The sequence below is a fragment of the Paroedura picta genome, chromosome 3 (genome assembly GCF_049243985.1).
Source record: "Paroedura picta isolate Pp20150507F chromosome 3, Ppicta_v3.0, whole genome shotgun sequence".
Classification (NCBI taxonomy): domain Eukaryota; kingdom Metazoa; phylum Chordata; class Lepidosauria; order Squamata; family Gekkonidae; genus Paroedura; species Paroedura picta.
This window is the reverse complement of record NC_135371.1, coordinates 136,046,111-136,072,236: the sequence shown is the minus strand read 5'-3', so window position 1 is coordinate 136,072,236 and position 26,126 is coordinate 136,046,111. Positions and strand designations below refer to the sequence as shown.

General features: G+C 47.2%; 1 protein-coding gene across 5 annotated transcripts in view; it reads left to right on the top strand.

Moving 5' to 3' along the window:
- Window positions 1-10,046: 10,046 nt before the first annotated feature.
- USP36 (ubiquitin specific peptidase 36) overlaps window positions 10,047-26,126 on the top strand; it is a 35,414-nt gene continuing 19,334 nt past the window's right edge. For 2 of the 5 annotated variants that reach the window (XM_077328121.1, XM_077328118.1), the window contains exons 1-11: window positions 10,048-10,299; window positions 13,372-13,677; window positions 13,779-13,994; window positions 20,228-20,338; window positions 20,920-21,022; window positions 21,395-21,462; window positions 22,291-22,361; window positions 22,717-22,799; window positions 23,576-23,687; window positions 24,285-24,425; window positions 26,009-26,109. In XM_077328121.1, coding sequence (XP_077184236.1) covers window positions 13,425-13,677; window positions 13,779-13,994; window positions 20,228-20,338; window positions 20,920-21,022; window positions 21,395-21,462; window positions 22,291-22,361; window positions 22,717-22,799; window positions 23,576-23,687; window positions 24,285-24,425; window positions 26,009-26,109 — 1,259 coding nt within the window. In that variant the 5' untranslated portion in view covers window positions 10,048-10,299; window positions 13,372-13,424. The other 3 variants (XM_077328123.1, XM_077328119.1, XM_077328120.1) reach the window with 3 other exon arrangements.

The window sequence follows — 26,126 nt, the reverse complement described above, 5'->3', positions numbered from 1 at the left end:
AGGGCAGTAATTGAAAATGATCACGCTATGCCCTGCGAAGGGATTAGTATTGCCACCCAAGCCTTTTAACTGCTGTGGACCATGTAATACGATTGTCATGGCATGAAGCTCAGCTAAACTTAGGATTCTAAGTTTCCTACAGGTAGATTTTTGTTCTCCCTCTTGCCTTGGCAAAAACTGGTCTGTGACCCTGAACAATGGAGATATTTTTCTGCTTCTTAGACTATTCCCAAAGTTCGTTTCATTCCCATGCTGAAGCCTTCTATGAGTTTCAGGACAGACACCAAGAGGCTCAAAAAGCCATTACTTCATGGATTTCACATGTAGTGATGGGCTGGACTTAAGCTGGCTTTGAAAAGGGTTAGACAAATGCACGGATAGGCCCATCAATGGAACCTCCATGTTCAGAGGCAGTAACATTCTGAACACTAGTGATAGAGGGTAACAAGTAAGGGAAGACTTCAGTCTACATGGCCAGTTCATAAGCCTTTATGAGAACATCTGATTAGTGTGAAGTAGAATGATGGCTAGATGGACTATTGCTTTGGTCCTACATGGCTGGTTCTACTTCCTTATGAACATCTGTCTTTCAAACACTGCAGTTGTAGGCAAAGGACTTTCCTCAAAATCAGTTATTTCAGTAGCACACAATGATTTGCCCAAATCAAGCCACATATCAAATATGTGCTACCTTCACCTACTTTACTGAAGGAATCTAGCAGGTATCAAGAATCTAGATCTGACACTATAAAAATAATCTCTGTCTTTAATTATTTCATGAGGTCCCAGTTAACCTGGAAATCAGCGAGGTCCAAAGGATCCCTGGAGCTCTCGGTAGAAGGTCACAGAATTATCTACAAGCCTGAAACTTAAAACAAAAAACTGAATGGAATCACAGACTAGCATCTCAGTCAATTTCTCCCACCCTAGATGTCTGACCTGGGACTCTCCCACGGGCACCCCAGGCTCCTGGCCACCTTCTGGAATGGCCCAGCAAGCACCTACTCCACCCCCCGTCAGGCCTCAAAGACTCCCTCAGCTGACAACTGTGGGGAGAGAGGCACAATTTGCACCTGGCCACAACCAAGACGCTGCCGCATCTCCGCATCATGAACGGGCCAGGACTGAGGCCAATTCTGCACGGGCGGTAAAGGCCAGGGTGTTGTTTATATGGACCCAGGGCTAATTCCTGTGTCCACATGATGCCAGTGCCAGGCCGCCGCCCTCCTGGGCCTGGCGCGAATCAAGCCCCAGAAGCACCATGCTAAGAGAACACAGATTCTTCTGCGTTCCCTTTTGGCGCTGTGGGGGCCAACAGAGCCTGTCCCATGCCAGGCCCATCTGGACGGGGCCTGTCCCTCCGTATGAAGACCTGCAGGGGACAAAATTGCCTTGGACAGCTTTGCAGCGCTTCATGACGCTGCAGGGTGGACCAGGGCATTGTTTGTTTACTTTACAGGAAGGTGGGGTTGCATTCCAGCAAAATAAAACACCCCCTGCTGCTGCCACCCCCACGTGGCAGAACCTTCCTGCCACCACTGTTTCCCGGGGCGGGGGGGGGACACAGTTCAGTGCCGGAGATGCCACTGCTGTAGAATCAACCTGACAGGCAGCCAGTGCAGCAGCCCCGGGCCTCAGGCAAGGCAGCAGCTGCACTGGACTCTGACTGCACCCCGCTGGGGCAGGCGCACAGAAAGCGGAGGTGGGAGAGCCTGCCCCCACTTAAGAAGTGCTTGGGGAGAGAGAGGGCAGGAGGCCAAGGCGAGTGGGGAAAGGCTGAGCAGCAGGTTGACAGATCAGCTGAGGGGTGAGAAGAGGAGCAGAAAGGATGGGGGTGTGACACATGAGAAGATGGAAAAAAGGAGCCACTGGGAAGGACACAGAGTGGCGAGAATATAAAGGAGAAAGAGTGGACACTTAGTTAACCATGTCTGGATATTGTATTTACAATCCCATAACATAGAATTTTGTCTATTTTGTCTTCTAAAATTCACAAAACATTTTGACATTCTTGCTGATCATATGCCTGTTTGGGGTGAACATGTCATTTATCAAATGGCTGCAATGGATCTGTGGAAAACCTACTCTTGCATATATGTAACAACAGCAATCCAAGGGCTCTACACCCTGAAATAACATATCATTGTAATGGCCTGTGGTAGATTGTTTATCTAGTCACCAGCTCTATGGTAGAGCATATGCTTTATATGCAGATGGCCCTTGGGACAATTCCTACTATTTCAAATTCAAAGGTTCTCAGGCAGCAAAAACTGGAGAAGGCTTTGCTCAACAAAATGGAAAACTCTTCTGCATCATACTCAGTAGTGCTGACCATGGTGGATCTGATTCATTATTAGACAGTTTGACCTGAAGTTCAGCAATTCCCTACAACTTAAACCCCCTAAGTGTAGGAGCAGACCACGGATTTTGGCAAGCACTATGAAGGGTTTGCTGATCATCTTGACCTAGGGTTGCAAGATGCCTCCAAACACTACTTCAAGGGTTGCAGGGTAAAGAGGATGGCACAGTGACCAAAAGAGCTTTGTAACAGGATTTGTTGCTGCTTACTCTGGACTTGAAGCCTCTGAGCTCCAAAGACAATCAATTCTTCCATTCACATTGGAATGACAGTGATGTTAGCAATGTCACAGTGCGATCCCATGTGACATTATACTGCCCGCTGAAGTACATGGGAGTAGAAGAGTGTACTCCTGCTAGAGACCCATTGTGGTGTAGTGCTTAAGAGTGGTGACCCCGGTTTGATTCCCTACTCCTCCTCCACACACAGTCTGCTGGGTGACCTTGGGCTAGTCAGAGTCCTGTTAATGCTGTTCTCACAAAGCAATCCTGACAGAGCTCATCAGCCTCACCTACCTCACAGGATATCTTGTGCAGGGAGGAAGGGAAGGCCTTCCTTTGAGACTCTTTGAGACTCTTTTTGGTAGTGAAAAGTAAGGTATAAAAACAACAATTCTTCTAAGAATGGTACAGTTATATAGGCATGAGTCAGTTGTTAAGCCATTTAATATGCACTCTGAAGTTTCATATGATCAAATTTTCTGAAATAAAGATTGTGTGTATATGGCCTTTCCATATCAAAAGTCCACTCCTGCAAGGAATAAATAACATCAATTTCCTGCTACTTAAGCATTATTATTCCAGCACAAGCTTTTGTGACTCAGAATTCAGTTCCTCAGATATATGAGGTGTATCTGCATAGAAGGTATATCGCAACAGAGAGGATGGAGCTGGGGAGATGTTATGAAGAGAGACTAGTTATAAACAATAACCAATCAAAGGAAAGATCAGTCTGTCCATTGGTGAAGACCACTCCCAACTGTTGATTGATAGGCAGAGTAAGATCAAAATAAACCAGATACAATCAAGGAAGGAGCAGTGTGAAACCAGTGAAGTCAATTCAATCAGTGCAGAACAAAGAGTTTGTAAAACTATAGCTGAACAAGTTCACAGCCCCAAAAGGATGAGTCAGGCTAAGCTATTAGCACCCTATAGTGAAGAAAGAAACCCAAGTACTTATTTGGATGAGGAGGATGTTGAATCTGAGGAGGCTACTTTTTGCTTCTGAAAGATATCCTCACTATATAGGGAGAGCCTATACAATTGATTGATTGATTTTTGCAGAAATGTGAAATCTAATGCTGGGTAGTGAAAAGAGAATTCTCACTTCATTTTGGAGATTGTTTAATAATCACGAGTTTCCCTCCTGGTTTACAATGAAGAAAAAATGGGGGAGGGGGGAATAAAATGGGGGGGAGTGGGCAATAAAAATAGTGGCGGTAAGAAGATCTGGATGGCCCAATCTTGGCAGAAGCCGAGCAGAGTCAGCCCTGGTTAGTCCTTGAATGGGAGACCACCAAGGAAGTCCAGGGTTACTACAGACAGCACCTTCTACCAAGTAGATGATGAGAAATGGAATACTTTGCAAGCCCCAAGATGCATGTGGGAGGAAGGACTGTCCCTGCAACACCTGGAAATCACTGATAAAAGGCCAACAAGAAGGCACTGTTTTGGCCATTTTTAGGATTACAGAAATACAGGTTGTTTTTTTTTCTGGATATTGTTCATTCCTAATGGAAAGCACCCAGCTCAAAATGCATAGAATGAACTATTTATAACAGTATCTGCTTTATTTGTCTTTCTACAAAGAAATACGTTGGACGCCAGCTAGGGCCAGAGCCTTTTTTGCCCTGGCCCCCACCTGGTGGAATGGACTCCCTGAAGAGATCAGGGCCCTGCCTGAACTCCTGCAGGGCCTGCAAAAGGGAGCTCCTCTACCAGGCAATCGGTTGAGGCCGACCGATCCAATGGCATCTGCTGTCCCCCTCCCCCCGAAACCCTCCCCACAATCTGAACTCAAATCAACCACCTACGGGTTAGAAGTTACTGTTGTTATTTTGAAATGTTGTAGTTCTTGTTGTCTTCAATTATGGTATCCGTTATTATAGTTCTGATGTTTATATTGTTTATTCACAGTGTAATACTGTGAATTACACTGTAATTTTACTACGTTTTGTGTAAACTGCCCTGAGCCTCAGGGGAGGGCGCTATAGAAATATAATCAATTAACTAATTTCCAGAACTCGATATTCTCCCCAATGGGAGTCCAAAGTTCTGTGCTTTTCCATTTGATCTTCACAACCATCCTATGAGATAGGGCAGGCCCAGAGAGAGTAACCATCAAGGAAGCTGTCACAGCAGAAACACCTGATGCTGTGGTAGTCTCTTCCTCAATAGATACGACTACCAACTCCTACATTGGCTTAGTCAGGGCATGGGGAACGCCGATGCCTTCAGTTGCTTGCTTGCCTGCCCCTGCTTGCTGTTGACCTGGACTCATCACCCACCCACAGTATCATGCTGATCGAGTCCCTGCCTTGGCCACCACTCCATGCCTTGGACATTGCTGTGCCCCCTGCCAAAGGTCGCACCCACTCCTGCATCCTCAACTGAGTGTGGAAAGCGTGGCCAGAAGGGTGCCAGGACTTTATTTTCACACCCTTCATGTCCTGGCAGCCCTCAAGGGCTGTCTGCTGTGGGGAGTTATGCTGATGATGTGGCTATCATATTAACAAAGCCGGAAACATCAATTCTAAAGTCAATGGACTGTCTAAAAGATTTTGGAGTTGCATCTGAATATAAAATTAACAAAGATAAAACAAAATCTTTATGATGCCAACTTCAGAAAATACAGTAAAGGAAATGAAGTGACTAACAGGTTGAGATCAACCCAAATAAAATAAAATACTTGGAGTGTATATCGACAAAGATCTGAAACATTTTTTGAGAATAATTATAAAAGAGTATGGGACAAAATACAGGCTGGCCTTAAAAGATGGTCTAAGATGAACTTTTCATGGTCAGCAAGGATGACAGCTGTTCAAATGAGTGTTATATGAGTTGCATTTTCTATTCCATATCCTACCTAAAGATTTACAAGATAAAACCTTGCAGGAATGGCAAAGTTGCCTGAACAAATATATATGATAAGATAAAACACACACCTGGAATAACTGATTGGTTGGACAAAATTGCTGAGCTGAGTAAGATGGCAAAGCTGACAAATTTAGTAAACAGAAGGCCCCTGGACAAATTCTAGAAACTTGGCAACTTTACTTGGACTTTGTGAATAGGTAGTTCTAAAAATGCATTAGTATATACATTAAGACGGAGAATGTATTATTCTGTTTTTTTCTGTTCTATCCTTCATATCAATGCCTTAAAACTAATTAAAATATTAATTAAAAAAAAAGAGATGCCCCAAGCTCTGGTGCAGTCCTGAGAGATGACATGGGCACCATGGTCAAGGCTCCACATTGATTTTGTGGGACAGTTCCAAGGTCAGACCTTCCTCATTGTAGTGGGATTGCACTCCAAGTGGCTGGAGGTAGTACTGGTCACCACAATGTCTTCACGAGTCATCCTCAAGTTCCTCACTTACTCTTTGCAATCCATTACCTGCCGGACACCATCATTTCAGACTATGGGACCAAATTCACCTCAACAGAATTTAAGGAATCCATGGACGCTCACCTGATCCAGCACATCAGTTCAGCACCCTTCCACCTCTCAACCAATGGCCAAAGCATGGTCCAGACAACAAAACAGGTGCTGACCCAGATAATCCAGGGTGAATGGATAGAGACTAGCACACTTCCTTCTTTGGCAGCACATTGCTCCCAGTTCAACAACTGGCCAGAGTCCTGCCAAACTGCTGATGGGCTGCTGGCTGGCCATTGGATCAGCCACTACGCCAGGTGGAAATCACAGCACCCCAGTCCTTCACCCTAGGAGACATGGTCTACATCCACAACTATGTGGACCAGGTGCAGCAGACAGAGAGTAGCAATAGGAGAGAGAGTATCTAACCGTCATCAGCTCACATGTGGACTGGAGTCTCACAAGGAGCAGTCCTCTCTCCTAGCTTATTTAACATCTTTATGCACCCTCTGGCTCAGCTGGTAAGGAGGGTTGGGCTGGGTTGCCACCAATATGCGGATGATACCCAGCTCTTCCTCCTGATGGATGATTGCCCTGACTCTCCTCCAGATTCCTTAGCCAGATGCCTGGAAGCAGTGATGAAATGGATCAAGCAGAGTTGTCAGAAGCTCAACCCTGCAAAGACGGAGGTCCTGTGGCTGGGTAGGAAGGGACCAAGTATGGAAGCACGTCTGCCCACCCAGAATGGTGTGCAGCTCTCAGCAACTCACTCCGCCAGGAACCAGGGCGTGATCCTGGATACTTCACTTACATTGGTCACAAAGGTAGCACGGCTGGCATTTTACCACCTCCACCAAGCCAAGCTACTAGCGCCCTACCTGGGCCTAGAACACCTAGCCACTGTGATCCATGCAACCGTCACCTCTAGACTGGACTTCTGCAAGTCGCTCTATGCAGGCCTACCCTTATCCTTGATCCGAAAACTACAATTGGTGCAGAATTCTGTGGCCAGGATTCTCACTCAGACATCATAGAGATCCCACATTCGACCGACACTCCAACAACTCGGCTGGCTCCCGCTTGAATTCTGGATTAAGCTTAAGGTTCGGGTAATCCCATTCAAGGCCATACATGGACTGGGCACAGTGTATCTGAGAAGCCACCTCCCTGCCTATAACCTCAAAAGAGCCTTACGCTTTGCCCCCACCAACTGGCTGCAGATCCCTAGCTCCAAAGAAGCATATCAGACCTCAACAAGGGCCAGAGCCTTCTCTGTACTGGCCCCCACCTGGTGGAACGAGCTCCCTGAAGAGATCAGGGCCCTGACCAAACTCCCAGAATTCCGAAGGGCCTACAAAAAGTAGCTCCTCCACCAGGCATTTGTGTGAGGCCGACCGACTCAAAACATCTGCTGGTCCCGGACCCCACCCCCTTCAGATGCCCTTTCATGACTGAACAATCTGACCTGCCCAGGGATTGTCATTGTTATTGTTCTGATAAAAGACTGTTCTAGTTTTCATTTTATGTTATGACTAGCAAATATGCCCGCTGCAGCCCAAATACAGTGAGCGCTAGCGGGGTTCTGGAGGTTGGTGGGGCGGCGTTGGGCTGCTCGTCCTTGGGCTGCTCGTCCTTGGCCCCCCCCCCCGGACCGTGGCTTACCTGTGAGGCGGCGAGGGAGTAAATGGCGGTGAGCTGGAGGGCACGGAGACAGCTGGCTGGCCGGGTGTTCAGGAGCAGGCAGGGCCAGGGTCGCGGTGGGCGCGGGCGCTTGCAGCGCCTTTGCCACCGGCTCCGAAGGCTCGTTGCCGTGGCCGCTGCTCCCGTCCTGTGTGCGGCCGGCCGCAGCTTGTAGTGTGGGCCGGCAGGCGAAGCATCCTGTATGCAGCCGGGGTGCGCCGCTGCCGCCGGCGTGTCTGGCAGCTCCATGTGGATCCGGCGCCTCGAGGTTGCTCCGCAGGCCGCTCCGGCGTGTGCGACCATGCGGCGAGGTGTCCTGCAGGTGGGAGCGGCTGGTGGGCAGCAGGCGAGGCGCCCTGTGTGCGGGCGTGCCGGGCTGCGGCGCCGGCTCCGCGTCTGCTGGCTTGAGGTTGGTCCGCGGGCCGCTCCGGCATGTGTGGCCACGCGGCGAGGTGTCCTGCTGGCGGCACGGTGGCCTCCGCCGCTGGAGTATCCTGGGTGGCCGGGAAGGCAGTGACCTGCCACCTCCCAACCGAGGCAGATAATGGCACTGTTTGGCCGCAGATGGGCGAACTCGTGGGGGGGTGGATCTTCGCGCCTCCTGAATCGTCAGTCCAGCGGCCAGGGACCAATTGCGAGCCGCGCTGTGTGTGGCTCGCAATTGGTCCCTCGCCGGCGGACTGACAATCGGAGGGCCCAATTGGCAGGCGCTTTGTGCCTGCTGATTGGGCCCTCCGATTGTCAGTCCGGGGGAAGGGGCCTATCGGCACCCTTCCTCATCCCGGACAGGGCCCACCTTCGGTGCCCTTACTGTTTTATTTCTTCTGCTCCGCAAGGAGCGGTTAAAGATTATGCCATGTTATGTTATTTATTGCATTGTTTTAATATTCTATGAAACCACCACCCAGAGCCATATGGAAGGGTGGTATAGAAATTTAAACAAACAAACAAATATATGCCAGCCTCAGTGGACTCTAGCCCTGTGACTGCCGTAGCTCCAGAACCTGAAGTCTCAGAGTCTGCGACATCCTTGAACTAGTGGAACAAGCGGCAATGTTCAAGACTGCCACTCCGACCCTGGCTACCCTGACTCCTGCAGAACCACACTGTTCTCAACTGATCTGGACGCAGCCCTGCTATCTGCAGGACTTCAGCTGCCGTTTGGTGGAAACGTACTTGTGGGGGGAGGGTATGCAGATTAGCCGAACCACAGAGCAGAAACTGCAATTCAAACATCGGGGACTCCTAATGTATTGGCTAGCATGAAGGATCCATCCTGCTACTGGATCATCTAAATGGTTCAATAAGTTTGAACTTGGCAAACTTGTACTGGGACAATCACAGGCCCTGGCAGGAAACCTTCACCCTTGTTTGGGCAGTAGCATGTGCGAAAAGGTTCTAGGTGTCCTAGTAGACCATATATTGAACATGAGTCAGCACTGCAGTGTGTCTCGGTTGCTAAAAAGGCAAATGGGATTTGGGGCTGTATATAACGGAGTATTGTGTCCAGATCATGGGAGGTGATCACGCTTTACTCTGCTCTGGTTCGGCCTCACTTGGAGTACTGTGCTCCGTTTTGGGCACCCCAGTTGAAGAGGGATGTAGACAAACTGGAGCATGTCCAGAGGAGGGCAACAAAGATGGTAAGGGGTTTGGAGACCATGATGTATGAAGAAAGGTTGAGGGAGCTTGGTTTGTTTAGCCTGGAGAGGAGATGACTTAAAATATTTAAAATATTTAAAAGGGTGCCGTGTAGAGGATGGAGCCTCTGGACCAGAATGGACCAGATTCAGTGGGATGGAATTAATTCAAAAGAAATTCCATCTCAACATCCGGAAGAAATTCCTGACAGCGGTTTCTCAGTGGAACAGGCTTCCTTGGGAGGTGGTGGGTTCTCCATCTTTGGAGATTTTTAAACAGAGGCCGGATAGCCATCTGACAGAGAGGCTGACTGTCAGGGGGTGGCAGGTTACAGTGGATGAGTGATAGGGTTGTGAGTGTCCTGCATAGCGCAGGGGGCTGGACTAGATGACCCAGGAGGTCCCTTCCAACTCTATGCTTCTATGGTTCTATGTACATTATTATTTTTATTAATTAAATTTCAGTCACCGCCATCTCCAGTTAAAAGATTCAGGGCGCCTATGATAGGAAAGGCCCATCCAGTCAGAGACAGTACTGACATTGCTAGTCCAAAGGTCCGACTCCGCAGTTCTGAGCACCTGACTCGTCCTCCCGTTCATGCAACGCTGGGCGACGGCAACGGTCATCCCGGAGCCTGTCCTGCCCCCACGCAGACGCTGGGTTAGCCGTACAGCGCTCTGGCCTAGAAGAGCGCGGGGAGAGGCTCGCTTCTGCCCGCCTGGATCCTCTACCGCCCTCCCTATCCGCCCCTAGAGCGGACCGCGGTGCCACAAAAACAGCGGCCTCCCAAGCCAACGCCAAGAGCGGGGCACGTCCTGGCGAAGCCGCTGCGGCACCAGGCGGCGCTGCCTCCTCGAAACCGGCCGGCAGGAGGCGGGCGGGAGGACGGGCTTCGTGGCGTCAGAGGGGACGGGCGCAGCGCCCACCTTCCCCCGCCCCTGGAGGCTGAGGATTGGGCCCTGCGCGGCGGCCTAGCAGCTCCCGGAGCCTTCTGTTAACGCCGCGGGGACACGTGTGTGGGTGAGCGTGCGCGCGGGAGGCTGCGGGGACCCCGTATGGGGGGGGGGGTAGGGAGGGCAGCCAGCCAGGGCGCTTAGAAAGGTTACAGCCCAGCCCAGCCCCCCCTTCCCCGGTTGGCGACTTGCTGCTCGGTCCCCGCGTTGGGGAGAAGTTGGGGAGCCGGGCCCGCGGTAGGTGCCTCTTGGCACGGGTGTGCGTGCGCGTGTCGGGGACTTGAGCCCGGGCCCTGCCAGTGGAGGCCACTGTTGCGATGGTGTTGCAACCCTTCGCCTGCTCTTGCCGCCCGGATCCCGAGCAGATTGGCTCGACCCCTGGGGGCGGTGGGGGGAGAGGGGCGGCGGTGTTTTGCGAGGAGGCGCCGGGATTGGGGCCCGGGCACGAGTATTCCCGAGGACGCGAACGGGGTGAGGGCGGCGGCGGCGGCGGGGGTGCCCTTGGCACCAATGCAGAAGGCTGCTTGGGAAGCGGCTGGGACTGGCGGCATCGCCCGTGTCTGGGGGGTGGGGGGAGAGAGGGCACCCTTGAGTCTGGCTCGGGCCGACCGTGTTTGGCGGTGGCTCTGTGCTTAGGGGCACCGGCGGGTCGAATGCGCATTCCAGAGGAGGAGGAGGAGGAAAAGCCGGGCCAGGCTGCCTCGGGAAGACCGAAGGGAAGTGGCGAGAGAGCTCTTCCTAGAGCCAGGCCACGCCGAATGCAGTTTCATTTTCCTGCTTGCTTTCCGTTACATTGTAGGCCGGCCCTAGCTGTGAGGTATTTCCCCGAATGTAGCCAGGATGGGTTCAATCCTAGTTGGTGTGCTGAGCTAGTTTATGGGATATTTAAAGGGGTGGTGGGATGGACGCCCTTGGGCCCGGACAAGCCCTCACCTACAGTCTGGAATAGTCTAGAAGTACTCAGTTCTTCATGCACCCAGTTTTGCTGCATGCATGGATTGGGTTTGAGCCCGCAGTGCCCTGCATATTTGCTCACAGAGGAACTCCATTATATTTCCGATCCCCATCTGAACTGTAGGTAATATGTTTACTGTACGTGACCAAACACTTCTTGTGAGCATTCCTCTCTTTGCCTTGATGTTTTAGCTTCATAAATTTCCTTTCAGGCAGGAAAGTGCTCAGAGCAACACCCCCCACCCCAGCTGTTGTCTTTGTGTTTGAGTCCAGAATCTGTTGGGTTAGATGCTGCTGCTGTGGCAAGAGGCAGCTGTCTGGACACACAAGGGTATCATAGTACTGAGCCCTTGGCCACATGGATAAACACTCTATCCCTAGAACATATCTTTTGCTCACCAAATGAAATCATGCTGGCTCAGTGCAGGAAATTAGAGCAAGGTATCTGCTTCTTGGTTCCAGAATTTCTCAAAGTATTTGAAAGGCTAGCCAGCCACAGTGTACCTCCTTGCACAGTGTACCTCTGTATGTAGGATGATGCCAGTAATGAAGGACCAATTTTGGGGGGAAGCTTATAAAATGCCATTGCATACCTATGGTAGAATGTGCCTCTTTATTGTGTTTGTAAGTGATGCGGTTAGTTTGGTTACTGCTGAAAACTGATTCTGTGTGCTGAGAATTCCAGGCAGTGGTTGGAACATATGGAAATGTTTGGCATATCTCTTAACTATTTATAAATTCCCTGTGCCATTGGTTCCCAAACAGTTGAAGTATTCACAGAGCAAGCTGCTTATTGAATTTATACCCTGCCCCCTTCTCCAGATGGAAGCTCAAATATTTTTTGGGTAGTGAAAGTGATGGTGCCACCAGCGTTATACAGCCTTGAGCTTTTCAAGTGTAGTGGCAGGCTTTCTGCTAGTGTTGTGGTACTTGTGTGTTCTAATACAAGATTTGATGATGATGTCATCCGTTCAGTTGTGTCTGACTCTCAGCGATTCTATAGGAAAGTTTCCACCACGCATCTCTGTCAATGACGCTTCTTTTAGTTGGTTCATGGTCATCCCTGTGTCGGCTTTGATCGTGTGGAGCCAGTGGATTCTTTGGCGACCATGTTTCCTTTTGCTGCTGACCATGCTGATTTTTCTAACAGTTTGATCATATGATGTGTCCAAAGATTTATATTGCTGCAAACCTCTCTTCCAAAAATCAAGTAGCCTTGTCTTCCAGGAAGTCCTGTTATATTTACAAAGCGAACACTTTTTTTTGCATGGCAGCTTTAAAACAACTACAAAAAAATTATCCATCAGCAAAGACACCTGGGACTTCTTGATGGCATGTTGTTTTTCTATTGCTGCGGCAACCTTGGGGCAGTCCAAGCAGTCTCAAGTGATCCAGTAGACTCTTTGTTTACACACTGCTGTTAACCTGCCTAGCTGAGCATGTGGCATAACATCAAGCCTGATAATAAAAAAGCATTGATATGGATTGTTTGCTGCAAAGCAAAGCTGCCTTGTGCCTGAAATTGCTCTGGAATGAAAGCATTATGGCCAGAGCAAATTGAAAAGGCACTATTCCTCTTTGGTAACCTGTTTCTGAATTAGGTGCAGAACATCTTGAGAACTAACTTAGGAGGACCTTCTTTGTTAAAGAGTTTCATCTGGCAGAACATATAGTCAAATCCAGGGGTAGTCAAACTGCGACCCTCCAGATATCCATGGACTACAATTTCCAGAAGCCCCTGCCAGCATTTGGCCTCATATCCCAGAGCCTTTCTCTTTGTTGAGAGTAGAAGATGTCTGCAGAGTATGGTGCCAGCTCCTAAGCTATTGTATTCTGGGTTTCAGTGTTTCTAACCCTCATGGTGAGTAAGTGTTGGAGATACTGGAAGAATGTCTGTTGCTGAATAAACAAGGCATTGCAGGCTTCCCAGTGAAAAGGAGGCAGGATTTGTATGGCGCTCCCATGAATTCCTCCTAAAAATATAAGTCACAATTTGCAACTGAAATAACAACCTAATCCTTCTCCCAGAAAAGGAATGGAGGAACAGTGCTAAAGAACATTGGGTTAGTGTATTCTCTGGAAAGAATGTTGTTGAATTAAAATTCGTAGTAATAGTTTTGAAGTTTTGCTTAACATTGTGGATTAACCTGCCAGTATTTGTTGTCTTTTTTGCTTTGTCCTGTAGAGCAAAGTTCTCTTGCTAGCAGGGCAACACTTGCCACCACATGGTGACGCACCATGCCCATAGTTGACAAGCTGAAAGAAGCCCTGAAGTCTGGGCGGAAGGACTCTGCGGATGATGGTGAACTGAGCAAGCTGTTGGCAACTTCTGCCAAGAAAGTCTTGCTGCAGAAGATAGAATTTGAACCAGCCTCCAAAAGTTTCTCCTATCAACTGGAGAGCCTCAAAAGCAAATATGTTCTGCTGAATCCGAAGACAGAAAACTCTAGTAGGCATAAAGGCTGCGAAGATGGATCTGTTAGGAAACAAGGTGCCACCTGCCTGTGCCCATATTTGAAGAATTTGGCTGTGTTTCTGTTTTGGCTAATTTTGCTGACCTCTCTCTCTTTGTCTCTCTTCTCTCTCTGGCAGGCACTGAGCATGTGCTGGGTGGTGATGGTGTGCCAGCCCCACAGAAGGTCCTCTTTCCTGTAGATCGTCTCTCTTTGAAATGGGAGCGGGTGTACCGTGTTGGAGCTGGTCTCCACAACCTTGGCAACACTTGTTTCCTCAACTCCACCTTACAGTGTCTGACATATACACCACCTCTAACCAATTACCTGCTTTCCAAGGAGCACAGCCGTAGTTGTGAGTGCAAAGATGGGGTTTTGGAATGTTGTGTCGGGGGGTGAGGCCTCAGTTTATGCCCTGACACCAAAGCACACAAGTGATTTGATGCTTGAAATTCTGTGGGGCAAAAGCTGCTGTATTTTTTCATAGAATCATAGAGTTGGAAGGGCCATAAAGGCCATCTAGTCCAACCCCCTGCTCAACGCAGGATCAGCCCTAAGCATCCTAAAGCATCCAAGAAAAGTGTGTATCCAACCTTTGCTTGAAGACTGCCAGTGAGGGGGAGCTCACCACCTCCTTAGGCAGCCTATTCCACTGCTGAACTACTCTGACTGTGAAAATTTTTTTCCTGATATCTAGCCTATATCGTTGTACTTGAAGTTTAAACCCATTACTGTGTGTCCTCTCCTCTGCAGCCAACAGAAACAGCATCCTGCCCTCCTCCAAGGGACAACCTTTCAAATACTTAAAGAGGGCTATCATGTCCCCTCTCCTTTTCTCCAGGCTGAACATTCCCAAGTCCCTCAACCTATCTTCATAGGGCTTGGTTCCTTGGCCCCAGATCATCCTCGTCACTCTCCTCTGTACCCTTTCAATTTTATCTACGTCCTTCCTGAAGTGAGGCCTCCAGAACTGCACACAGTACTCCAGGTGTGATCTGACCAGTGCCGTATACAATGGGACTATAACATCTTGTGATTTTGATGTGATGCCTCAGTTGATACAGCCCAAAATGGCATTTGCCTTTTTTACTGCTGCATCACACTGCCTGCTCATGTTTAGTTTACAATCCACAAGTACCCCAAGGTCTCGTTCACACACAGTGTTACCTAGAAGCATACCCCCCCCCCCCATCCTTGATGTGTGCCCATTTCTCCATTGTGTTCAGATCTTGTTGAACTCTGTCTCTATCTTCTGGAGTATTTGCCAGTCCTCCCAATTTGGTGTCATCTGCAAACTTGATTAGTCCCTTCATCCCCTCATCTAGATCATTAATAAATATGTTAAAAAGTACCGGGCCGAGCACCGAGCCCTGAGGTACCCCGCTACTCACCTCCCTCCAGTCTGATGAAACACCATTGACAACAACTCTTTGAGTGCGGTTCTCTAACCAATTCCCTATCCACCAAACTATCTGAAAAACCAGATTGCAGTCCTTCAATTTATCCATCAGAACATCATGGGGAACCTTATCAAAAGCTTTACTAAAATCCAAGTAAGCGACATCAACCGAATTTCCACGATCCAGCAAACCTGTTACTTGGTCAAAAAAGGAAACCAGGTTGGTCTGACAGGACCTTTTGGAGACAAATCCATGCTGACTTCCTTGGATCACCAAATTGTCCTCCAGATGTTTGTAGATCGCTCCCTTTAATATCTGCTCCATTATCTTCCCCACAACAGAGGTCAGACTCACTGGTCTGTAGTTTCCCGAGTCATCCTTCCTCCCTTTTTTGAAGATCGGAATAACGTTTGTTCTCTTCCAGTCCTCCGGGACATCTCCAGTCCTTAAAGAGGTCCCGAAGATGATGGACACGGGTTGTGCAATTTCTCCGGAATGTTCTTTGAGCACTCTCAAGTGCATTTCATCTGGCCCAGGGGATTTGAACTCATCCAGTGCAGCTAAATGCCTCTCCACAACCTATCTGTCCATGTCAACCTGCCACCCAGACACTATGTCTTGGCTACTGCCATCTCTAGATGTGCCTAAACTCCTTGACCTGTGGGGAAAAACAGATGTAAAATAGGCGCTGAGCCTTTCTGCTTTCTCTGCATCCTCCGTTAGAGTTTGTCCATCTGCACCCAACAGTGGGCCTAATCCCTCCATTACTTTACGTTTGCTCCTCACATAACTGAAAAATCTTTTCTTGTTACAATGGGCTTCCCTGGCCAATCTTAGCTCACTCTCAGCTTTGGCCTTTCTGATGATTGATCTACAGCGCCTAGTAACCTGTAGGTACTCTTCTTTAGAGCTCTGTCCTTCCCTCCATTTCCTGAACATTTTCCTTTTCTTTCTTAGTTCCTCTTGAAGTTCTCTGTTCATCCAAATAGGCTTCTTAGAGCTCCTGCAGTGTTGTCGTCTTTCTGGGATAGTCGATTGAGCATGCAATAGCTCTTGTTTGAGTAGTGCCCACACTTCACATGCTCCCTTCCCTTCCAGCATTCTCGTCCATGGTATGACACTCATCATGTCTCTGAGTTTATTAAAGTTTGCCCTACGAAAATCTTTACATCCAAGGGCATTGTCTATGAGCAGGGGATCCTTTAACACCTCTACCTAACAAATGATGTTTAGTGCTACAACTCTTTTGTGAAGCACTCATCGTACCTTCTTGCATTAAAGAATCAAGTGCCACAACTATAAAACAATCTTGACTACAGTCCAGTGTGTTCTGAACAGTAATGTGAGCTCTCTGGAACGCCCTAAACAGTTTGGGATTGGATTTGGCATGTTTAGATTAGATCATTTGAAACTAAAGTATGCCTTACAGTTAAGCTTTAAGTATTTCAAAACAATTATCTTGGCAAAATTGATTGAGCTCTGAAATATTTGATTGAGGGGGAAACAATAAATCATATGTGATGGAAACATGATGATGGTCAAATATATTCACTTTGCCCCCCCAGGGATTATCAACTGGATAATCCTAATTGTAGCATTTGGATTAGCCCAGTTTTACTAGTCATCTCTCCCATACATTTTATTACTAATTATTATTATGCTATGAAAAAATGCAATTTTAGAAATTGGAAAACTTTCATAGAAAAATACATGCTTCTGACAAAGGAGTGAGTTTATGGAAGCAGATTTTTAGTGGCTTTGACAATAATCTCCTGTGCCTTTCCCCGAAAACTGCTATTTGAATGGGGACTCGCTTGAACACATCTGGCAAGGAGGGACTATAGGAGGAAAGGGCCTCCCCTTGCTTGTGTTCTTGGATTCAGTCCATATTAGTGCTATACTTTTCATTACAGAAAACTGGGTTTTTAAAACATTTTCTGTCCTGTGTCAGTATTTTTGGATTAAAATCCTTTTTCAGGGGATACTTAAACTCTTCCATTCTCTATTTTAATATTCCTTGGAGGAAGCACTGAGTTAGGTTCTCCTTCCAAATGATTTAGAGCAGGGGTAGTCAAACTGTGGCCCTCCAGATGTCCATGGACTACAATTCCCATGAGCCTCTGCCAGCTCCCTTCCTCCTCCCATCTCCCTCAGAGGCTACAGATCCCTGCTGCATGAGAACTGCCCCCACCAGTGAGTTCCCTTCCCCAGGGGCCTCCAGCCTGTAGCCTTTCCAGGTCCTGGGGGAAGGGAGAGGCCACCCACAGAGTTCTTCCCCCCTCCCCCCCCAGTCTAGCGCCTGTTGTATTCTTGAATGCAACGGGCTTGGCCCCTAGTTATGCTGTATTATAGTTATGCATTCACAGTGAGACGTAACTCATTCAGGATTTTTTATCTCTTGGATTCATATTATTAAAACAATCCTTCATGATTAAAGTAATTTAGATGCTCTGCTCCAGTGGTAGCAGTGGAGTTGCACTGCTTTGGAAGGTTTGAGGGGAAGGTGGGGTCTACTGGCTAGGTATTTGGGAATGAAGGGGAATGGCTCCCAGGACAGCTTGCAGGCCGTGTAACTTTTGTCTTTGTGAATAGTGTTTTGCATCAAGTGGCTGCTTTCCAGGCCACTGCATTCATCCTTCCAGGGAGGGTCTGGCAGCCTGGTCAAACAGCTGCAAAGTAGTTGGTTGAATGAGAATCGCTGCTCTCAGCACAAATGCTATCCCTGCTAGTAGAGTTGACTGCTGGTTGGGAGAAATATCATGAATGGCTGGAGTGATATGTGGGTAGATAAAAGCTACTGCTGAGGGAGCTATTTGGATAGAAGTGTAAGTTGTTTTACACCTGTCCAAATTGCTCATCTGGTTAAAGTGCAGATAAACTTTCATAAACGTCTGCTACTGTCAAGCATTTGGTCTGTTGAGCTGCTCAGCAGAAAGGATGTCATTTGATTGAAATTTATGCCCTACTTCTTCCAAAGTGGTTTACAATTCATGCTCTTAATTAGGGTTGTGTGATCTGGCTGCCGAAGCGGCCGTTCCCACCCGTAGCAAGAGGTACTGGCTGCTACAGGCAGGAATGGCTGCTTTGGCGGCCGAATCACACAACCCTGCAATAGTGTCAAATACAAAAAATGGCTTCAGCTGCTCAAGTACTTGCCAGAAATCTGTCTTACTAGAGGAGTAGCTGTTTTGCTTTAGAAACCAGGAAAACATATGTTTGAGGAATTGTGCTTTTTGGTGATGATTGAGTTAAAAAGTAAGGAACAAGTGCTTAGGAATGGCTACTTGGACTCTTGTTCTCAACTGGAAGTGTTCATTTCTAGTTCTTTCCAGAAACTTCTGGCTGACTTCCTTGTTGTAGCAATTGCTGTAGTTCTGTCTACTGTCTTGACAGGCTTCAGGAAAATGTTCCACCCACCTCATGTTGACTGTTAGTGGTGGGTTTTCTTTAGTCAGACTGAACTCCCAACATGCAGCCCTGTTTGCAACTCATGCCTAAACTAATTTTTACTGTTAGATAACATAAAATGTACTTTATGAGTCAGTTCATGAGCTAGCTCTTTGGCATATTTATGACATTTAAAAGTACAAATTCTTTGTTTTTCTTCAAGTAGAATTTCAAATACACTGAATGCTAAAGAGATTATATGGCAAATTGCCATACTCACTGCTACTTTTCACATACCCACTTAGCTTTTGCCATCTGAAAGGTAGGAAAAATAAGTGGTAGTAAACAGAATGGAGTATGTTACTTGGGTGGAAATGGACTCATACAGTTGTAATTGGACTAACAGCACTTTTGGATATAGTGTTAAACTTTGCAGCATTGAAAACATCTCCATCCATCCATCGTTTGCTATCAATTCAAACAGATTGTGGCATATTGACTGGTCAAAAATACTTAATACAAACGTATTCCTTAAATACTAGCTTTGCCTACAGAAATGTGGGGCAGTAAGCAGATTGTTTCCGATTTGTGGGTGCACAATCTTAGAAGAAAGCTCCAGAGGTTGACCATAGGGGTCAGGTCAAGAGGACAGCAGAATCAGAGTAAGAGCTCCTACTGGTTCCATCAGGCTGGAGCAACATCAGGTAGTTCACAAACAAAGAACAGTCTGCTTGGTTCTTTCTTAAGAGCACATTTTGGATTTTAGTATGCACGGGACTTAGTCCCATAATGAAGAAGAAGAAGAGTTGGTTCTTATATGCCGCTTTTCCCTACCCGAAGGAGGCTCAAAGCGGCTTACAGTCGCCTTCCCATTCCTCTCCCCACAACAGACACCCTGTGGGGTGGGTGAGGCTGAGAGAGCCCTGATATCACTGCTCGGTCAGAACAGCTTTATCAGTGCCATGGTGAGCCCAAGGTCACCCAGCTGGTTGCATGTGGGGGAGTGCAGAATCGAACCCGGCATGCCAGATTAGAAGTCCGCACTCCTAACCACTACACCAAACTGGCTCTTGTAGAATGTTCTAAATAAAAATTATCATAATGTACATTTAGAACTGTCTTAAGAAAATGTTTCATTTCCCTCCAAAAGATAAAATATAGCACAGAAGTTTATTTTAACGCACCTCAAATTTCCAGTGTTTTATTCTTGAACTGAAAAAATCTACCCCAGGACTTAACATGTATAATGTGCATTGTTATAGATGACTAAAGTGAGTATAGCATGTGCATCAAAATATGTCTTTTCTCTCTTTGTTTTTTTCTGTAACAGTTGGCAAAACAAGTGAAGCAGTCTTAGCTGGCCAATTGGTAGCCTAGAATGCAGTGGTTTCCAAATCTTTCTCAAGTATACTTAATACTTTTGTTTACAGAAAATGAAGTCATTCACATTTTTGAATTGCATGAATATGCCAAATAGTGCAATTTATATACTGTTAGAAATTACACATTTTATGTTCAACCAGTAAAAGATAATTAGATTTGATGGAAACCATCACATATTTTTCAATCCCCCCCCCCCATTTCTGCTTTTCTTATGGTAAAAAAATGAATGTTTTTTTTCCTATGTGGCTTCAGTAGTTCTGGAAATCTTGTATTGGGAAGGAGCTATTGGGGTCCTTTCAAGGACTTTCTATGAGCCTGTGGGTTGTCTCCATGATATCATTGCTTTTGCTGCAGACCTTAAAATGGATGTGTTTTTCTGAAGTGTGTGTGAGATCATTCTCAATCTCCTCTTTTCCAGGCCACCACGGAGGCTTCTGTATGATGTGCATTATGCAGAATCACATGATTCAGGCCTTTGCTAACAGTGGCAATGCTATCAAGCCAGTGTCCTTCATCCGAGACCTTAAAAGTAAGTATTGGAGGGAGACTCCAGAGCCCTTGGCAGATTCTGCTGGGGCTTTCCAGCTTTGGGAGTGAATAGTAGCATGAGAGTCATGCGTGAAAAGTCTATAAAGGGCAGTGATCAGAAACTTAATTATTTAAAGTCCCAGGTATATCCTATCAGTTATATACAATAAGGGGATGCCAAGAATATTGGCTTCAGCAAGTTTCTGGTGAGATGGAACCTTGAAAGTGTGACACCAGTGAGTGGGAGAGTCACAAGCTAGTGATATTTAGGTCCTCACATTCTTTCAGCTACCTAAATGTAGCCAGTACCATTTTAACCCATGTATGTAGTGCTGGCCATAATATCACTTAGCTGTATTAAGTAAAGAACCAGAATTTCCTTGCTGTGGGATTGGACCTTTTTTGGGGGGGGGGGGAGGGGGCAGGGGTGACAGATTCCATGAAACAGTTTCAGATTCTCCATCACTCCAGTGTAAGTTGTGTATTCCTGGCACTGTGGAACATTTTTTAAGTGGCACAGGAGGCAAAATCTGTCTCTTTCTCCTTCACCCTAATCTGTCTCTTTCTCCTTCACCCTAACAGAGATTGCTCGACACTTCCGTTTTGGCAGTCAGGAGGATGCACATGAATTCTTGCGCTACACCATTGATGCCATGCAGAAGGCCTGTCTCAATGGTTACACCAAGTATGGACAGCTCTTTATGTTTGGTTCAAAGTTTCAATGAGTTTTGGTAGGCTGAATTGTCTGAGTTTCTAATTCCTCCCCTCCCTTGCAGGGTGATAAGGGGAAGGTTAAATCATGATATGTAGATGGGTAGGATATGGGCAGGGGATATGGTGTTAATATTTGGTTAACAACTGTTCAGCTGTTGGGTTCCTTTCTTTACCCAGGGAGGAAGGAACTTGTTTGTTAAACTTGCAGTTTTACCAAGAAGGAAAGCCTTTGTCTTAGAAAGCCTATGCACCCCAGCTGTTGTACTGAACTGGTCTTGACACCTATTATCACTTAGGAAATTTACTCTGGCATGTTTTAATGCTCCGTCACTTGGGTCTCCAGGCTGGATCGTCAGACGCAGGCTACTACATTGGTGCATCAGATCTTTGGGGGCTACCTCCGATCAAGAGGTGAGGAATGTAGCTTAGCAGGCATCTTTGAAGGTGTTATGACCCATTCATTTTGAATCCTTGGTGAGCGTCTACTGCATATATGCTCATATCACCCTATAATTTTTCAATTACAAAATTGAAGTTAAAAATTAACTACCACCCAATCAGGGAAACTCATTTGGGACCATCGGAAAACCCCAGGGTTTCTCAATATGAGTTTTGTAAAACCCTGGGGTTTCCCAATGGTCCCAAACAAGTTTCCTGATTGGGTGGGAGTTAGTTAATTTTTTACGTATTTTTAATTGAAAAATTTATAGGACGATATGAGCATATATATGGTTATGCCGACCTACTTCCCTTCCCATAATGGGCAATGATGGGGTGGAGGAGGTGGAAAGGGGAGGGACCCCAGGAATAAAAATCCTTACTGGCTGAGGCTCGTTGCAGTGAATGGAGTTCAGAGAGGTAAGTACTCTCACTTTATCTTAACTGTGGCGGGGGCAATGGAGTGCCCAGCCTTGTTCCCAGTGAAGTAAGCCACTGGCCATTTTAGGGGTGGGTGGGTGGGTGGGTGGGTGACAGAGTGTGATGTCATTTGCAGTGGGAGTGTCTGATGTCACTTGGGGTGAGGTCACTTCTGGGGACATGGCAGGGAGGTATGGCCTGCTGACATCACTGCCAGGATTTCTAGAAGCTTGAAGACTGTTTCAGGGGTTTCTCACCAGTAAAAAGGTTGCAAAGGGCTGGTCTACTAAGAGATCCCCTTACTACCCCACAGCTGTCTAAACACCTGTGTGCGTACAGCTTTGAGCCCAGTGATAACAATTATAATTCTCTTCTTTGCAGTTAAGTGCTCTGTATGCAAGAGTGTTTCTGACACTTATGACCCCTATCTGGACGTGGCTTTGGAGATCAGGGTATGGCAGAGTTATTCATTTACTTTTAAAAAGTGGCAGAAATGTGACTAAAATCTGTGGGTTCGTGTACATGAATGGATTTCCGGTAGTTTTTGATTTGTAATTTCTGCAGTGTCAGTAGATATAGGAAGATGTATACATAGGAGGCCTGGAGCATATGGCTAAAGTCCCTTCCAAAGGACATTAAGCTTGGAATGGGGCCCAACCCTTCTCTAAGGGTTATGTCCCAAAGGACAGGGGATAGTGATCAGCTGACTAGAGAGCAATCTCAGCTTCTGTGTGAGCCTGTTCTTTGGCTTGTCATAGAGCTATGCAGGAGGTACCTCTGAATGTCTCTTTTCTCTTTTATTAACAGCAGGCTGCCAACATTGTTCGAGCGTTGGAGTTGTTTGTAAAGGCCGATGTGTTGAGTGGAGAGAATGCTTACATGTGTGCCAAGTAAGTTGTAATGTAGGCTCATACTCCACCTTGCCTTTGCCATTCTCTCTCAATAAAGAAAACGTGTGCATTTTAGAAGAGGAAAAGAAGAGCTGGCTTTTTATACCTTGCTTTTCACTACCGAAAGGAATCCCAAAGCAGCTTACAAACACTTTCTGTCCTCTCCTAACAGATGCCCTGTGATGTAGTTGGGGCTGAGAGAGCTGTAAGAGAACTGATCTGTGAGAACAGTTCTAAGAGAACTGTGACTGGCCCAAGGTCACCCAGCTGGCTGCATGTGGAGACGCGCAGAATCAAACCCTGTTCTCCAGATCAGAGTCTGCTACTCATTAACCACTACATCATGCTGGCTAAAAATATGTCTTGTACCAGAGCCTTGCTTCAAACAATTGAGCAGATGTGTTCTGCTTACAGATTCAGTAATTGCTCATTCTTTCTTGAAAATGGAGACCGTAGAAGCAAAAGGGAGCAAGCTCTGGGCAAAACAGAGGGGAGGGGGAGCAAATGATTAGGAAGAGAAGTGGCTATGCTGGGTAAATCCATCTTCTCCTTGACATTGGATCGTTCCATTGAAAGTTTAGAGAGTGCACGTAGCACCAATGGGACTGCACTGGGACATGAGGGCACATTCCTTTTATGGGTGTGAAGGGGCAGTTGCATAGCAAAAGGGCCATTATAGGGTTTTTCTGCATTCTATACTTAACCCTCTGAATTCTGCATCAAAGGACTACATGGTTGTCTGCATATCATTGCCTTTTCTGTTTTTTTTTGTGCAGGTGCAAAAAGAAGGTGCCAGCCACCAAACGCTTTACCATCCATCGGGCGTCGAATGTCCTTACGATATCCCTCAAGCGCTTTGCCAATTTTAGTGGAGGCAAAATCACCAAGGTGTGGAGAACTGGATGCAGGAAGAGTGCTGGAAATGGTCCCCTCTTAAGTAACTTTCAAAGAGTGGAAGTGGCCAGTGGCTGGGTTCAAATCCTGGGTCACTTACACAGTCCTTGTGGCCCCCTTTGTTTCTTGCCTTTTGATCACGAAAGACCTCCTAAGGGCATACATATGTGTCTCTGAAATGGCAAAAGCTGCCTTGTGCTTGCCCTCGCAAGCTCACATTTGAAATGGGAAACATGGCATTGTTACTTCGGAATGGGGGGTTGCGGGGGAGAGAACAGTATTGCAACAGCTGCGTATTATATATATATGGTTTATTATTATGGTATAAATGGTATCTTACATCTGCTTTCAGCCTTGTTTCTGTAGTGAAACAAGCCACTATATTTCTGGATATGGACATGACAAGAGACTATTGTTGGAGTCAATTCTAGGACCCAACATGGGCTTGTAGAAGCTAGAAATCGTAGATTCCTGACATGTAACATGTACCTTCTGGTACTTGTGCTTCCCGGTTGCAGACGTGGTTATCCATCAAAGAGATTTCAAATGGGTTGCCCATGAATGTCAAACCCTTTTCTCCCTCTCTTGCAGGATGTGGGCTATCCTGAGTTCCTGAACATCCGTCCTTACATGTCACAGAGCACAGGTGACCCTGTCATGTATGGCCTCTATGCTGTGCTTGTGCATTCAGGATACAGCTGCCATGCAGGGCATTACTACTGCTATGTCAAGGTGAGTCCTTTACCTGTTAGCACCAAGCAAGGAGTTGCAATGGGGTTGAATGGGAAGAGGTCACTTGCACTCAAGTCTGTGTGGAGACAAACTTGCAGCTTCTTGCAAGGAATATTTCTGGTACTTCTGATTGCATGAATGCCCCTGCAACACCCAGCTGTGCTTGAATGTGGTTCTGCATCTAGCATTTCCTTCTGAAATTTCAGGTTTCATTCTCTCCATGTTCATGGGTTTAACTGCAAGAGTAAGTGGTTGCTACAGAACATGCAGTTGCTTGGACACCTTAGAATTGAAAGTTAACTGGAAGTAGCAGCAGGCAGCTGATAAATCAGCTATTTATCAGCTGGGTAGGCTGCTTACAAGTGATCTAAATATTGGGCATTCTGAATACTGCATTTCCCAGGATGTCTTGGGCATGGCTGCCTTAGACCAGTGGTCCCCAACCTTTTTGAGGCTGGGGACCAGCAGGGCAACTGCCCGCCTGCGCATGCCGTGCATGCGTGGCCAAAATCGCGCATGCACGGCACTTTCCCGCATGTGCGAAAGTGCTGCACGTGCGCGATTTCGCATTCGCGATGCGCGGGTGCGGCCCTGATTCCCTCTCCCCCCCCTCCTCCCACAGTAAGAAGCTTCCCAGGCCGTAAGCTTGCGACCTGGGAGGTTTTTTACTGTGTGGGGGGGGCGGGGAGAGGGAGCCGCGGCCCGGCGCCATGGCCTTCGTGGCCCGGCACCAGGCCGCGGCCGGCGGGTTGGGGACCACTGCCTTAGACGGTGCTGACACAGCATTCAGGGCATAGGGATGAGAGAGAGTGGAGGGTGGGAAAGAGAGAAATGAATGGCTGTTTTGCCAGTAGGTTTGCCTGGAGGTTTCAGGGTGGAGCTTGGCGAGGGAGAGATATGGGGACAGGCAGAACCTCAAGGGTATGAAGCCATCGAATCCATTCGCCAAAGCAGAACTGATTTATGTAGTTTGGTGATCATTTGCCCTTCCAGGAGATCTCGGGCCCCACCTGGAGTTTGGCAGCTGAATTTGTCAGCCTGCATGTAGTCTGTTGCTGCCCATACCATAGCCCACAAGTGAAGTGGGGAAGAAGGAGAAAATTATTTTCTCACTCAGATATATAATCCAAGCAACAGAAAAATGTGAAGCTGTAATATTTACTGCTATATTGTAGGTGAGCATTGCAATCTGCTGAAGCTTGCAGTCCCTATGCATGGGATACAGTTTTGGGCAGTGTGTAAAGGACTGTGAACTGCCAAGGACCCGATCTAGAGCAGTATAAGATTTTAAGGCCAGTAGTCGATCACAAGTCAGGAGGATTTCTGAAAGAGTGAGGTGGGGCTGACATGATCCATCTCCTGGGTTAGTCTCCATCATCTAATTGTCTTGGTATTGCTGTCAGCAAACACTGATATTACTTTTCTGGCTCCCCAGCTGGCAGAAGCCGAGAGGCCTGTGTTCCTGGAATTTATTGCATTGCATTTTCAGTGACATTAGCCTTTGAAATGCTACTGGTAACTTTTGCCTGACTTTATGTGCAGGGAGTCAGTTACGAGTCCTCTTTTCTTTCTCCCGTGTTCAGGCAAGCAATGGCCAGTGGTATCAGATGAATGACTCTCTGGTGCATTCAAGCAACATCAAAGTTGTTCTCAATCAGCAGGCCTATGTGCTGTTCTATCTTAGGTAAGTGAGGCGTCAGT